The sequence below is a fragment of the Phyllobates terribilis genome, unplaced genomic scaffold (genome assembly GCF_046119375.1).
Source record: "Phyllobates terribilis strain yellow unplaced genomic scaffold, ASM4611937v1 Scaffold_1__5_contigs__length_1240528914, whole genome shotgun sequence".
NCBI lineage: Eukaryota > Metazoa > Chordata > Amphibia > Anura > Dendrobatidae > Phyllobates > Phyllobates terribilis.
This window is the reverse complement of record NW_027362761.1, coordinates 326,565,349-326,578,305: the sequence shown is the minus strand read 5'-3', so window position 1 is coordinate 326,578,305 and position 12,957 is coordinate 326,565,349. Positions and strand designations below refer to the sequence as shown.

At 41.1% G+C, this 12,957-nt stretch overlaps 1 protein-coding gene across 9 annotated transcripts in view; it reads left to right on the top strand.

Annotated features, from left to right (window-relative positions):
- LOC141259682 (E1A-binding protein p400-like) overlaps positions 1-12,708 on the top strand; it is a 139,242-nt gene extending 126,534 nt beyond the window's left edge. For 4 of the 9 annotated variants that reach the window (XM_073676073.1, XM_073676070.1, XM_073676068.1 and 1 more), the window contains 4 exons: positions 529-650; positions 4,533-4,703; positions 9,553-9,630; positions 9,778-12,708. In XM_073676073.1, the coding sequence (XP_073532174.1) occupies positions 529-650; positions 4,533-4,703; positions 9,553-9,630; positions 9,778-10,044 (638 nt within the window). In that variant the 3' untranslated portion in view covers positions 10,045-12,708. The remainder of the gene's footprint in view (positions 1-528; positions 651-4,532; positions 4,704-9,552; positions 9,631-9,777) is intronic. The other 5 variants (XM_073676074.1, XM_073676071.1, XM_073676069.1 and 2 more) reach the window with 3 other exon arrangements.
- Positions 12,709-12,957: the final 249 nt, after the last annotated feature.

Here is a 12,957-nt window from a genome sequence, read left to right as displayed (position 1 = left end):
CAATATTGCTTTATAATGGATTTAATGAAATGTAGATAATGGGAATGAAACTGAGTATGGTTCTGTTCACACAAGCATCATGGTTTATGCTTTATATGGATGCATAATTGGTATGACATATAAGGTTTCAGGCAGATCCCAAAAAATTATATTATAAAAAGTACTCTATCAGCAGGAGATTATCTTTAAAAGACTAGTAAACCTGCTGCCATGCAGTATAATTACACCCCCACCACTGATTGGCAAATTTCTGCCTATGCACAGTGTACACAGAAAGCTGCCAATCAGTGGTGTGGGCGGGGTTATACAGCACTCAGCATTCAGAGAACTGCTAGATCTGCAGCAGAGAAAACAGTTTTTAATCAAAACTACAGCAAGCAGTAAAGTAAGAGACTGATCGTTGGAATCAGGGTCTCTGCGCCTACATCATGCTGCTCTCAGATGGAGTAGCAAAAACTTGGTGACAGATCCCCTTTAATAATCGCGTACATGATTTAAATATCCTGACTTTTCTACTTTGCCCCCCAGGTGGGCAGACGGTGGTTGCTCAGCCCTTGAATGTCCAGCAACTGCTGAAACTAAAGCAGCAACAACAAAAAGCCTTGCAGTCTGGGGCATCTGCCGGACAGGCCTCTGTGCAACAGCAGAAGGTAAGAAGCTTTCCTGTTCTAGATAGAAATGTATCATCTATATTATCTGTGTGAGAAATACCATTATCGTGGACAATATTAAGACCGAATGACAAGAATACTTAACAATAAAACATCAAGAAACATTCTTATTGACCGTACTAAATGATAAGAATACCGCACAATAAGAGTATCCCTATGTAGATTCTAGGGGACTGTCAGCAAAAAAAACCACACAAACAAAAGTGAATAGAGAAGAAATTATTTTATTCCCAGAATAAAATGAACAATGTAAAATTGAAAAAACAATTACATTATCCTAAAACACAATGATTACAATATTGCCTACAAACCACAAAAAGAGATTACAGAAAGCCATTACATTCCTAAAGAAGCCTAATTTGTAAAATAGATAACATAACAATAAAAAAGAATGAAATACAGCAATCTACAGTAAACCCAAAACTATCAACTATGAACCATTGATATAGTTAACCAAGCCTGAACCAAGTTCCTTTGATCGATTTCCCACTAATTTCTTTGCTCCAGTATGACGTGCTCCAGGGATGGTTTTCCCTCTCCTTCCTTTCCCTCGCTTAATCCCTCACATGCCACACTTGGGTGTTTTGTACATCTTTTTTGGGACTCTAGCTATGCACTTCCTTTCCCAACCTGGAGACGCTATGATCACCATACACTACATTCAAATCACAGAAGTAAGACATCTTGCAAGATGATATCAACCCTAATGTCTGTCCTACACTTAGAGGATTCTTGTGTTCTTGGGAGCATTTGTCTCCCATATGCATCCTGATCAACACTTCTGAAGGCTTTTGACATTACCAATTGACCCTGGCCATACAGATTACAAAATAGTATACACATATTTCATATATTGCATATCTGTATGTCTGATAATCCCCCAATTGTGAGTGAATGAACTTCTGATAGAATGTTCTCACAATCATCAAGAAATGTTCCCTTTATATTGTGTGTTAACCCTGAGAATTTGGCTGACCTCTTTTCAGTTGGAAGTGATAAGATTACAGAGACAATCTTGACCTGACAACTACCGATATAAATGTGTTTGCATCTATGATCAAATTCTCAAACACTCCTAAATATCCTATTAGTGACATCAGCCCCTTTATAGATCTCACACCAAACAAACAAGTTTTATATATTCAGTACAACAAAGTCCACACTCTCTGCTCTTAATTCACTTGTGACCATTCCACCATATGTTGCAAAGTCATTTTGTCCTCACTGGGCTCTCAGACATCCGTGGCCTTCATACCGGTTTTGAGAATCTCCTTGACATTTGCTTGGACATTACCTGGCTGTCCTTAGCTTGGTGTCTTACACAATTGCGTCCGTTTTTAGTCCATAATAGAAAACACAGATTGTTGGACAGTTTACTTCTTGCTTATGATCCCTGCAGTCATTATATTCTGCTTACATCAGAAATATAATCATATTCACATTCAATACAAAGTGGATGTGAGATGTCACTTGGCATCATACAATTAGGGTAACTTAAAGCTCTTGTATGATGTTAAAAGATCGTTTCTGAACTTGGAATACACGCAGTCCCCACTTTACGAACTAGATCGGTTCTGTAGGTTTCTTAGTAACCTGAATTTGTAGGTTGGAACAGTGTTGGCAACAAACAAAGAAACTAACACTGACCTCTATGGCCAGCCTATTGCCCACTTTCTGGTCCTCTTCTTTCTGCCATTGCGTGTCGCATCTCTGGCTTCTTTATATGAAAGAACTTCTGGCTGCGTCCACACCTCAGAGATCACTGCACATCATAAGATTGCAGCTCACGTCTTGACGTCACAACGCGACCTTACAACACACAATCACCTCTGAAGCCTGGACACGGCCACATAATGAAGAGGCCAAGATGTGGCGCGTGACAGTGGAAAGAAGAGGACAAGATGGTAGGCCGCGAGCAGCAGGGTGGTCAAAGAGGTGACTATTAGGTTTTTGTTTCTTTTTTACCAATACTCACCTTATCATTCACCTCTTCAGCTCCCTTGCTGTCCTATTCTTTCTGCAGTCGCTTGCTGCATCTCTGGCCTTTTCACTATAGGACAGAATTCTGTCTGCGTTCAGGCCTCGAAGGTCACTGCGCATCATAAGCTCACGACGCTTGTCTTGAAGTTGTCACCTTACAACACTCAGTGACCTCTGAGACCTGGACATGTCCAGAAGTCATCGCTTAAAGAGGAGAGGCTGGAGATGCGACGTGCGATGGCGGAAGGAAGAGAACCGGACAGAGAACATCGGTGAGAAATTGGGTGAGTATTAGTGTTTGTTTTTCAACATCTTATATTTGTAACTTGGCGACGTACGTAAGTCAGGGACTGCCTGTACAATGGAATTATTTATGACCACAACTCATAAGTAGAGACATGGATAACCAGACATTTTTATACACTAGTTGTGAAAGGCATTATACAACACGATAGATAAAGAAAAATGTAAACCAAAAAATCAGACTGACTGCTGCTTACTATATCATTATTTCATTTTGCTGGCATTAAAGGAGCATGCTATCGGTTAAGAAAACATTAGACAGGTTGCTCTTTTAAGTAACATGAAAGTCTGCATAAATGAGACCGAGCCTTGTTTGCAGTCTACTACATTGTTATTATATACAATACAATAGCCCCTTATTTTTAGCCTCGCAGTGTCACAGTGACATGTCATTCAGCTGGTAATTTTGCTCACTGGAGCCAATAGTACAAATGTTTGGCGAAACACAAAACAAAAGCAAAAAAAAATTAGTTAGAATTTAGTGCTCCTGATACACAATTCAATTTAGAGGCTTGTCCCCATACATGAGAGTGGTCGTTCGGCCAAGCGCTCATATGTTCTCTATGAGAAAGCCGCCGACTGACACATCAGCCAGCAGCTTATGTCAGGGAGAACAATATGATTGTCTGTCTTGAGTCATACACGCATGATCCACATCTCTTCCGACCATGAGTCTGCTGGCACTTCATACACATTAGACCGTCAGCTGAAGCCTTGGATATCAGCATGTTCAGCCGACATTTGCTTAATGTGTATGGGGGCTTTACAAATACAAAAATATTGTCTGGTTAAGACAGCCATAGGAAAACTCCGCTTAGGCCAGGTTTAGACAGCCGTAGGAAAACTCCAGCTAAGGCTGGGTTCAGACAGCTGTAGGAAAACTCCAGCTAAGGCTGGGTTCAGACAGCTGTAGGAAAACTCCAGCTAAGGCTGGGTTCAGACAGCTGTAGGAAAACTCCAGCTAAGGCTGGGTTCAGACAGCTGTAGGAAAACTCCAGCTAAGGCTGGGTTCAGACAGCTGTAGGAAAACTCCAGCTAAGGCTGGGTTCAGACAGCTGTAGGAAAACTCCAGCTAAGGCTGGGTTCAGACAGCTGTAGGAAAACTCCAGCTAAGGCTGGGTTCAGACAGCTGTAGGAAAACTCCAGCTAAGGCTGGGTTCAGACAGCTGTAGGAAAACTCCAGCTAAGGCTGGGTTCAGACAGCTGTAGGAAAACTCCAGCTAAGGCTGGGTTCAGACAGCTGTAGGAAAACTCCAGCTAAGGCTGGGTTCAGACAGCCGTAGGAAAACTAAGAATTAGACCAGGTTCAGACAGCCGTAGGAAAACTCAGGCTTAGGCTGGGTTCAGACAGCCGTAGGAAAACTCAGGCTTAGGCTGGGTTCAGACAGCCGTAGGAAAACTAAGGATTAGGCCAGGTTCAGACAGCCGTAGGAAAACTCAGGCTTAGGCTGGGTTCAGACAGCCATAGGAAAACTCAGGCCGGTCATGTCCACAAGGTACGCTTTGACCAAAGATTCATGCATCTCGTCTATTATGTCTGCGGAGACATTTCAGTAACATTGCTTTTATACTTTTTAGCAGATAACACAACAAGTCACGGTCCAGGCTCAGCAACAACAACAGCAACAGGCCCAACAGCAGAAGCTGACCTACGCTACTCAACCAGCCATTAAAACACAATTTCTCACCAATCCTATTACTCAGACACAGAAGTCACCTGGTGCCCAACAAGTACAGGCACAGATTCAGGTATAGGTAACCCCTGTTTACATAAAAACAGACACGATTGGCAATATACCCATTCATGTCATTATTTTTTTCCCATTTCATAACTAGATAACAGCATAAAAAACATAGCACAGTAGTGTTATAAAGCAGTATTAAAGGGGTTTTCCACTACTAGACAAACCCCTCTTAAGTGCTGTAGTGCTACAAATAAAATAAAAACAACACATACACACCTCCTGGAATTGCACCGTTCAATGTTGACACGATGTCTCCCAGTGTTCACCTGACATTTTTATGTTACATGAGCATTGCAGCCTATTAACAGCCTCTGATGGGCTGCAGCCTCCTGTTAGATCAAGTTCCATCAACAGAAGTGTGAAGGCTGCGGTCAATCAGCAGCCGCTGATAAGCTGCAACGGTCATGTAATATAAAAATGTCATGTGAACACGGCACCAACTTTGCTGGAACGGTACAAGTCTGGAAGGTGAGTATGTGTTGTTTTTATTTTAGTTGGGGTGGCACTTTAGCATTTAAGAATGGGTTGTCCAATAGCGCCAACCCCTCTAACATTGTTGTTTGCTATTTATTTTACAATCTGAAGGGGACGGCTAACAAAAATGAGAGTAAAGTCAAGCATCATAAAAATGAATCCTTTACAAAGGCAAAAATAAGGGTTAGAGGATAAAAAGCATTGCTGGTTAGATGTGGGGAAAAGAGATGAATGTAGATTCTATGCAAAGTCATGTGAAAAAATGATCCCGAAAGGAGAGGTGGATGTCCTCATAATACCTACAGCCTGTGATTTTTCCATTAAGGGAGTTTCCATATACTGTATTATGGCAGATGAACGCCATAGAAGCAGTTTTCATGTCCGTAACTGACTCAGTGGGTGAATCCGAGTGCTGCACTGGCCAGCCTAGCCCATCCATGCAGTACATGGATATCACTGTAGGGAAACTGTCTGGCCAGACGTGATCGCCAGGCTTTAGAGAAGCCAGAATGTGGTCTCTGCTTCCATATAAAAAGGGGTTGTCTCCATATGGCAACCCCTTTAACTGGATTTCCTCATTCCTAGTTGCTATTTGTGTTTCTGGGGGTTAGTTTAGAATTATGTCAATTTACTTATGACTCCAACTAAACTAATTATGAAATATTCTGTTCAGAAAGAGGTCAGATTGTAAAATCTTCAGTATGGCTCTTGAAGCATCTGGGGGAATGAGCAATACTTATGAGAACCATAAACCAGCAAAATTAGATTTCAGTACAGCAAACTCTGTGGACTTGCCACATTACCGTATTTTTTCAGACTACAGGACTCTCCATACTATAAGATGTACCGCAGGTTTAGATTGCTGAAAATAGGAAAAACGCCTTTCCTATTAATTAAAACTTCCCTTGTGGGGTAAAGAAATGAAGGAATCAATATCACTAATTTTAAAGAACTACAGTAGAATAGGGAGGTAATTGATCTATTGTTAGTGTTTCACTGTGCAACGTGTGTTATACCGTGTTTCCCTGAAAAAGACCTACCCCGAAAATAAGCATGATTTTACAGGAATTTTGGAGTATGCTTGAAATATAAGCCCTACTCCAAAAATAAACCCTAGTTACAGTCAGGCACAATGTTAGGACGGGTAAACTTGGCAATTGCCCAGGACCTCCACTTTCTTAGGGGCCCCCCAGTGTTTCTATTCCGAGGTTCAGACTACTTAAGGACCTTTGGTGACGACATCACAGTCATGTGACCATGTTGTCACCAAAGATCCTTTAACTGCATAACTGCAGGAATCTAAAGGAACTAGGCTGGTATGTACCGTATGTGCAGTGTGTGTGTATATACAGTACAGACCAAAAGTTTGGACACACCTTCTCATTTAAAGATTTTTCCGTATTTTCTTGACTATGAAAATTGTACATTCACACTGAAGGCATCAAAACTATAAATTAACACATGTGGAATTATATACTTAACAAAATAGTGTGAAACAACTGAAAATATGTCTTATATTCTAGGTTCTTCAAAGTAACCACCTTTTGCTTTGATGACTGCTTTGCACACTCTTGGCATTCTCTTGATGAGCTTCAAGAGGTAGTCACCGGAAATGGTCTTCCAACAATCTTGAAGGAGTTCCCAGAGATGCTTAGCACTTGTTGGCCCTTTTGCCTTCACTCTGCGGTCCAGCTCACCCCAAACCATATCGGTTGGGTTCAGGTCTGGTGACTGTGGAGGCCAGGTCATCTGGCGTAGCACCCCATCGCTCTCCTTCTTGGTCAAATAGCCCTTACACAGCCTGGAGGTGTGCTTGGGGTCATTGTCCTGTTGAAAAATAAATGATGGTCCAACTAAGCGCAAACCGGATGGAATAGCATGCCGCTGCAAGATGCTGTGGTAGCCATGCTGGTTCAGTATGCCTTCAATTTTGAATAAATCCCCAACAGTGTCACCAGCAAAGCACCCCCACACCATCACACCTCCTCCTCCATGCTTCACGGTGGGAACCAGGCATGTAGAGTCCATCCGTTCACCTTTTCTGCTCCGCACAAAGACACGGTGGTTGGAACCAAAGATCTCAAATTTGGGTTCATCAGACCAAAGCACAGATTTCCACTGGTGAAATGTCCATTCCTTGTGTTCTTTAGCCCAAACAAGTCTCTTCTGCTTGTTGCCTGTCCTTAGCAGTGGTTTCCTAGCAGCTATTTTACCATGAAGGCCTGCTGCACAAAGTCTCCTCTTAACAGTTGTTGAAGAGATGTGTCTGCTGCTAGAACTCTGTGTGGCATTGACCTGGTCTCTAATCTGAGCTGCTGTTAACCTGCGATTTCTGAGGCTGGTGACTCGGATAAACTTATCCTCAGAAGCAGAGGTGACTCTTGGTCTTCCTTTCCTGGGGCGATCCTCATGTGAGCCAGTTTCTTTGTAGCGCTTGATGGTTTTTGCAACTGCACTTGGGGACACATTCAAAGTTTTCCCAATTTTTCGAACTGACTGACCTTCATTTCTTAAAGTAATGATGGCCACTCGTTTTTCTTTACTTAGCTGCTTTTTTCTTTCCATAATACAAATTCTAACAGTCTATTCAGTAGGACTTTCAGCTGTGTATCCACCAGACTTCTGCACAACACAACTGATGGTCCCAACCCCATTTATAAGGCAAAAAATCCCACTTATTAAACCTGACAGGGCACACCTGTGAAGTGAAAACCATTTCCGGTGACTACCTCTTGAAGCTCATCAAGAGAATGCCAAGAGTGTGCAAAGCAGTCATCAAAGCAAAAGGTGGTTACTTTGAAGAACCTAGAATATAAGACATATTTTCAGTTGTTTCACACTTCTTTGTTAAGTATATAATTCCACATGTGTTAATTCATAGTTTTGATGCCTTCAGTGTGAATGTACAATTTTCAAAGTCATGAAAATACAGAAAAATCTTTAAATGACAAGGTGTGTCCAAACTTTTGGTCTGTACTGTACATTACATGTTAATGCGCAGTGTGTGTGTGTGTGTGTGTGTGTGTGTGTGTGTGTGTGTGTGTGTGTGTTTACATGATTATATTTGAATAAATGTAGATTTTTTTTTTTGTTAAAAAACATGGTAGCATTCTAGCATGTACATTATGTACTCTCTCTGCAGTGCACACATATACACAACACTGCTGTACAAACACACACAGCTCAGCTACAACACACTCAGCTCAGCTACAGCTAAGCTGTTGTAGCTGTGCTGAGTATGTGTGTGTGTTTTGAGAACTTGCTTAAAGGGATGTTCTTGAGTTCCTAAATTGCTTTAATTAGTTAATCGGTATGAAAATAAGCAAGCGTGCAACGGACTTGCTTTTTCTATTTGCTGTCAGTCACCTGCAATGAGAGCTTTTATCTTTTATAGGGTACAGTTTGTTTCCATAGAACCCCCCACCTACCCTATAGTGTCTGTTCCAGAGTGCACAGTAGATACATTCCTGGAGAGAGGTTAACTCCTTACACACCAGTCAGCTTTCTCCAGCCTGTTTATTTCTATTCAGCAGTTAGCTGCCTCCTCCCTCCTTACATCTATTGAAGAGATGCAGTTATATGTCACCATACCAGGAGCTTTCAGAGCAGGTCTCCTAATCATGGCTCTCTGCTCTCTGTATTCAGAGCTGTTTGCTTGTTCAGATGCCCTGTTATCTTTATGTGTAACTACAGGGATAACAGTGTAGACTCAGAACAAACCATTCATAGCTGAATGTGTTATAGCAGAACTTGTGCTGGGCTTTATAGTTCTACTATTCACCAGAGCTGTCACTAAAGGAGCAGAGCCCACTCTTCCAGAAACCAGAAAGTAAGGAAACTATAAGGAGAATGCGCTGCTCTATACTGCTTAAGAGACAATTTGAAAATACCCCTTTAATTACATCATCAAAACACCACACACACTTAGCTCAACTGCAGCACGTTCACTTACCTCAACTGCATAGTCAAAAACACATGCACACTACACCTTACCACGGTTTGAAGTTCTTTTCAGGCATGTGACTGATTCCATGACCATGATAGGTGCTTCAGGTACTCAGGATGTGCAGCTTTGGTGATGTGCAGGTCCTTGTAGCTTCCTCTCCTGCCCTACACCGATCAGACTGATTAGTGTTGGGCTGGAGGAAAGAGAACTGTGCCGCTGCATATTTATCTCAGTGATTAGGAAGGACACCGTGTCAGCCTTTGAACACAAAAAAGCTGCCTCTTGACTATAAGACGCACACACTTTTTAGCAAGACTTTTTCTTGCTAAAAAGTGTGTCTTATAATCCAAAAAATAGGGTAAGTCCTTGTATTTCTTTCTAAAATTCATAAAAACGCCATTTCATCGCTTCATCATCTGCTCATTCCCTAAAGGTGGCAAAGCTTCCTCAAATGGTCCAACAGCAGGCAGCAGTGGCTAGCATCCAGCAGATGGTACCAGCCACTCAGCAGGTCAGTGGTCATATCCATCATCCGTGCAATGCATATTTTTGTGTCCTGCCAAACAGAAGTCTGTGTTCTTTTAGATATAAACCCTTTTTATATAAGGAGAAATGAATAGAACCTTATTTAATTGCAGACTTATAATCCCTATTTTAGGTCCAGTCGCAGACAGTTACACTGACCCAGGCAACAACTGCAGGTCAGCAGCAGGTGCAAGTGTTACCAGCTGGTTCAGCCGCCCAAGTGGTGCAGCAGAAGATCCTCCAGCAGCAGGTGGTGGCCGCTGCATCACCACAGCTTCAAACCCCATCCAACCAGAACCCAGCACCAACGTCAGCCACTGCAGAAGCGCAAAATCCGCAGGCAAAGCTCCAAGTACGAGGATCCACTGTCCGCATCAAAGCTCCCAGTAAGCCTAGCTGAGAAACCGGGAGGAAAGAAGAAAAATTCAAGCGTGTGCACCTTCAAATAATTTCTCATAAAAATTGTCATTCTGAGCACCTCTCAGTAGCTTCTAGTAATGTGTGTCTTTTCTATGTCCGGGAAATATTTCATTCATCTGTTTATATTACTGATGTTTAGAAAATGTGAAAAAATGAAGAAATGGGATATGAAGGAAAAGCTGTGCCAACCCTGCTGCACCCACCGAAGACATGAGGAGCTAGAAGACAGCGGATGCAAGATGGCTCTGAGATAAAATGGAACCGAGAGTATTTCTTCTTTTTCAGAAAATCTACGTTCTTAGCTGTTCATTTGGCGGAAAGCCATCTTTAATTTGGGAAGGAACCAACAAGTTTGCAGTTTATTAATCTTTTAAGTAGTCAAGTGTTGGTATATTACTTTTTAGGTTTCAACATTTCAGTTTTTAAAAAAGGGAAGATACAAGAAATGGAACAAAGAATAAGAAGACTCACCCTTGCCATCATCGAACGCTGGCTCTCAAACTATGGCTGTCGGATGGTAGGTAAAGCGTTAAGCAAAAGATTGTTTTTGCTGTCTTGTAGGGGAAGTGGCAAAGAACTTTTGGTACGTGACTGATTCTTTGTGAAGCTTCACACAAGTTAAAAAGTGACCTGAATCCAGCTGCATTGCCTGTGTCTCTGCCTGGTAAAGACATTGTAGTACAGCAGAGAACTAGCTGCTCCGGTATAATAACATGTGTGGACTCCCACTACTTACAGCAGAAACACTGATGTTACTTTATGTTGTTTTGCACTTTTTATTCTCCATTTCATTTTAGGTCTATAGAATTCTGTTTGGTTTCTTTTATTTTGTATGTTTCTTTTTTTATTTGAAATAATTAACTTGTGCACTTTTTGGGAATATCTAGTCTTACCAATAGATCTTCATGGTTTAATGTAATTAAAGTAGACCATAGATAACCTGAAATTTCAGTCTGATCTGATAGCAAGAATAATTAAAGGGAATGTGTCATCAAGAAATGACTGCCCAAGTGGTCAGAGTGAAAATTTCAAGATTGTTCATTAAAAATTGTGAAAACAGAAAAGAAACAAATGCTAAAAATCAAGGGAAAAAAAAAAGACTCACTCATATGTCTGTGATTTTCCTCATATGTTGGATCCGAGTTTCATCAGTGTTTGGTCAGTCTCACTTTTTACCATTGGGGTTTGGTCAGTGATTTTCACTGATGAAAAAATAAATTAATTGTAAATCTTTTCCTATCCATTGAAATGTTAATCACTGACAACTTGAACTGCATACTGATGTCATCCTTGTGCTGTCTGTGATGTTCATGGACCTAAAGAGTCGGATCAAAAACGGGCTTTGTCATTTTTTTGTTGATTACTCGCTCCACAAAACAACACGGACATAGGATCAGCCCCATAAACTATAATGGTCTTGTGTTCCATCGGTAAAAAACACAGAGCATGGATGTCACTCACCGACGTCAGAATGAGGCGAACACAAAAACCTGATTTAAAACTAGGTAATTTTGTTATGACACATTCCCTTTAAGCTGTGTAGTGGGCGCTAGTGAGCAGATGAACTGCACCTCAGGGTCCTGAATCTATTCGTATCTATGGCCGAAGTTTTACTGACAGCCACTGTCAGTTTGGCTTAGGTCACATGTCCAGTAATCTTCCATGAGAAACATCCGTTTTACATGGAAGAAAAACGGGTGGCTAATTAACAGATCCGCTTCAAATCACATGAAAGAAAAAAGGGTGGCCAATTAACCACTTCGCGCCAGAGCCTGTTTTTGCCTTCGTGACCAGGCCAATTTTTTCAATTCTGACCACTGTCACTTTATGAAGTAATTACTCTGGAACGCTTCAACGGATCCCCCTGATTCTGAGATTGTTTTTTCGTGACATATTGTACTTCATGATTGTGGTAAAATTTCTTCGATATAACTTGCGTTTATTTGTGAAAAAATCGGAAATTTGGCGAAAATGTTGAAAATTTTGCAATTTTCAAACTTTGAATTTTCATGTCCTTAAATCAGAGAGATATGTCACACAAAATAGTTAATAAATAACATTTCCCACATGTCTACTTTACATCAGCACAATTTTGGAACCAAATTTTTTTTTTGTTAGGAAGCTATAAGGGTTAAAAGTTGACCAGCGATTTCTAATTTTTCCAACAAAATTTACAAAAACATTTTTTTAGGGACCACATCTTATTTGAAGTGACTTTGAGGGGTCTTTATGACAGAAAATACCCAAAAGTGACACCATTCTAAAAACTGCACCCCTCAAGGTGCTCAAAACCACATTCAAGAAGTTTATTAACCCTTCAGGTGTTTCACGGGAATTTTTGGAATGTGGAAGAAAACAATGAACATTTAACTTTTTTTCACAAAAATGTTACATTAGACCCAATTTTTTTATTTTCACAAGGGTAACAGGAAAAAATGGACTACACAATTTGTAGTGCAATTTCTCATGAGCGCGCTGATACCCCATATGTGAGGGAAAACCACTGTTTGGGTGCACAGCAGGGTTCGGAAGGGAAGGAGCGCCATTTGACTTTTTGAATGTAAAATTTGCTTGAATAATTAGCGGACGCCAAGTTGCATTTGGGGAGCCCCTGATGTGCCTAAACAGTGGAAACCCCCCACAAGTGACACCATTTTGGAAACTAGACCCCTTAGGGAACTTATCTAGATGTGTGGTGAGCACCTTGCACCCCCAGGTGCTTCACAGAAGTTTAGAATATTGAGCAGTAAAAATAAAATTTTCACATTTTTCCCACAAAAAATGTTTTTCATCCCCTAATTTTGCATTATCATAAGGATAACAGGAGAAATTGCACCATGAAATTTGTTGTGCAATTTCTCCTGAGTACGCCGATACCCCATATGTGGGGGAA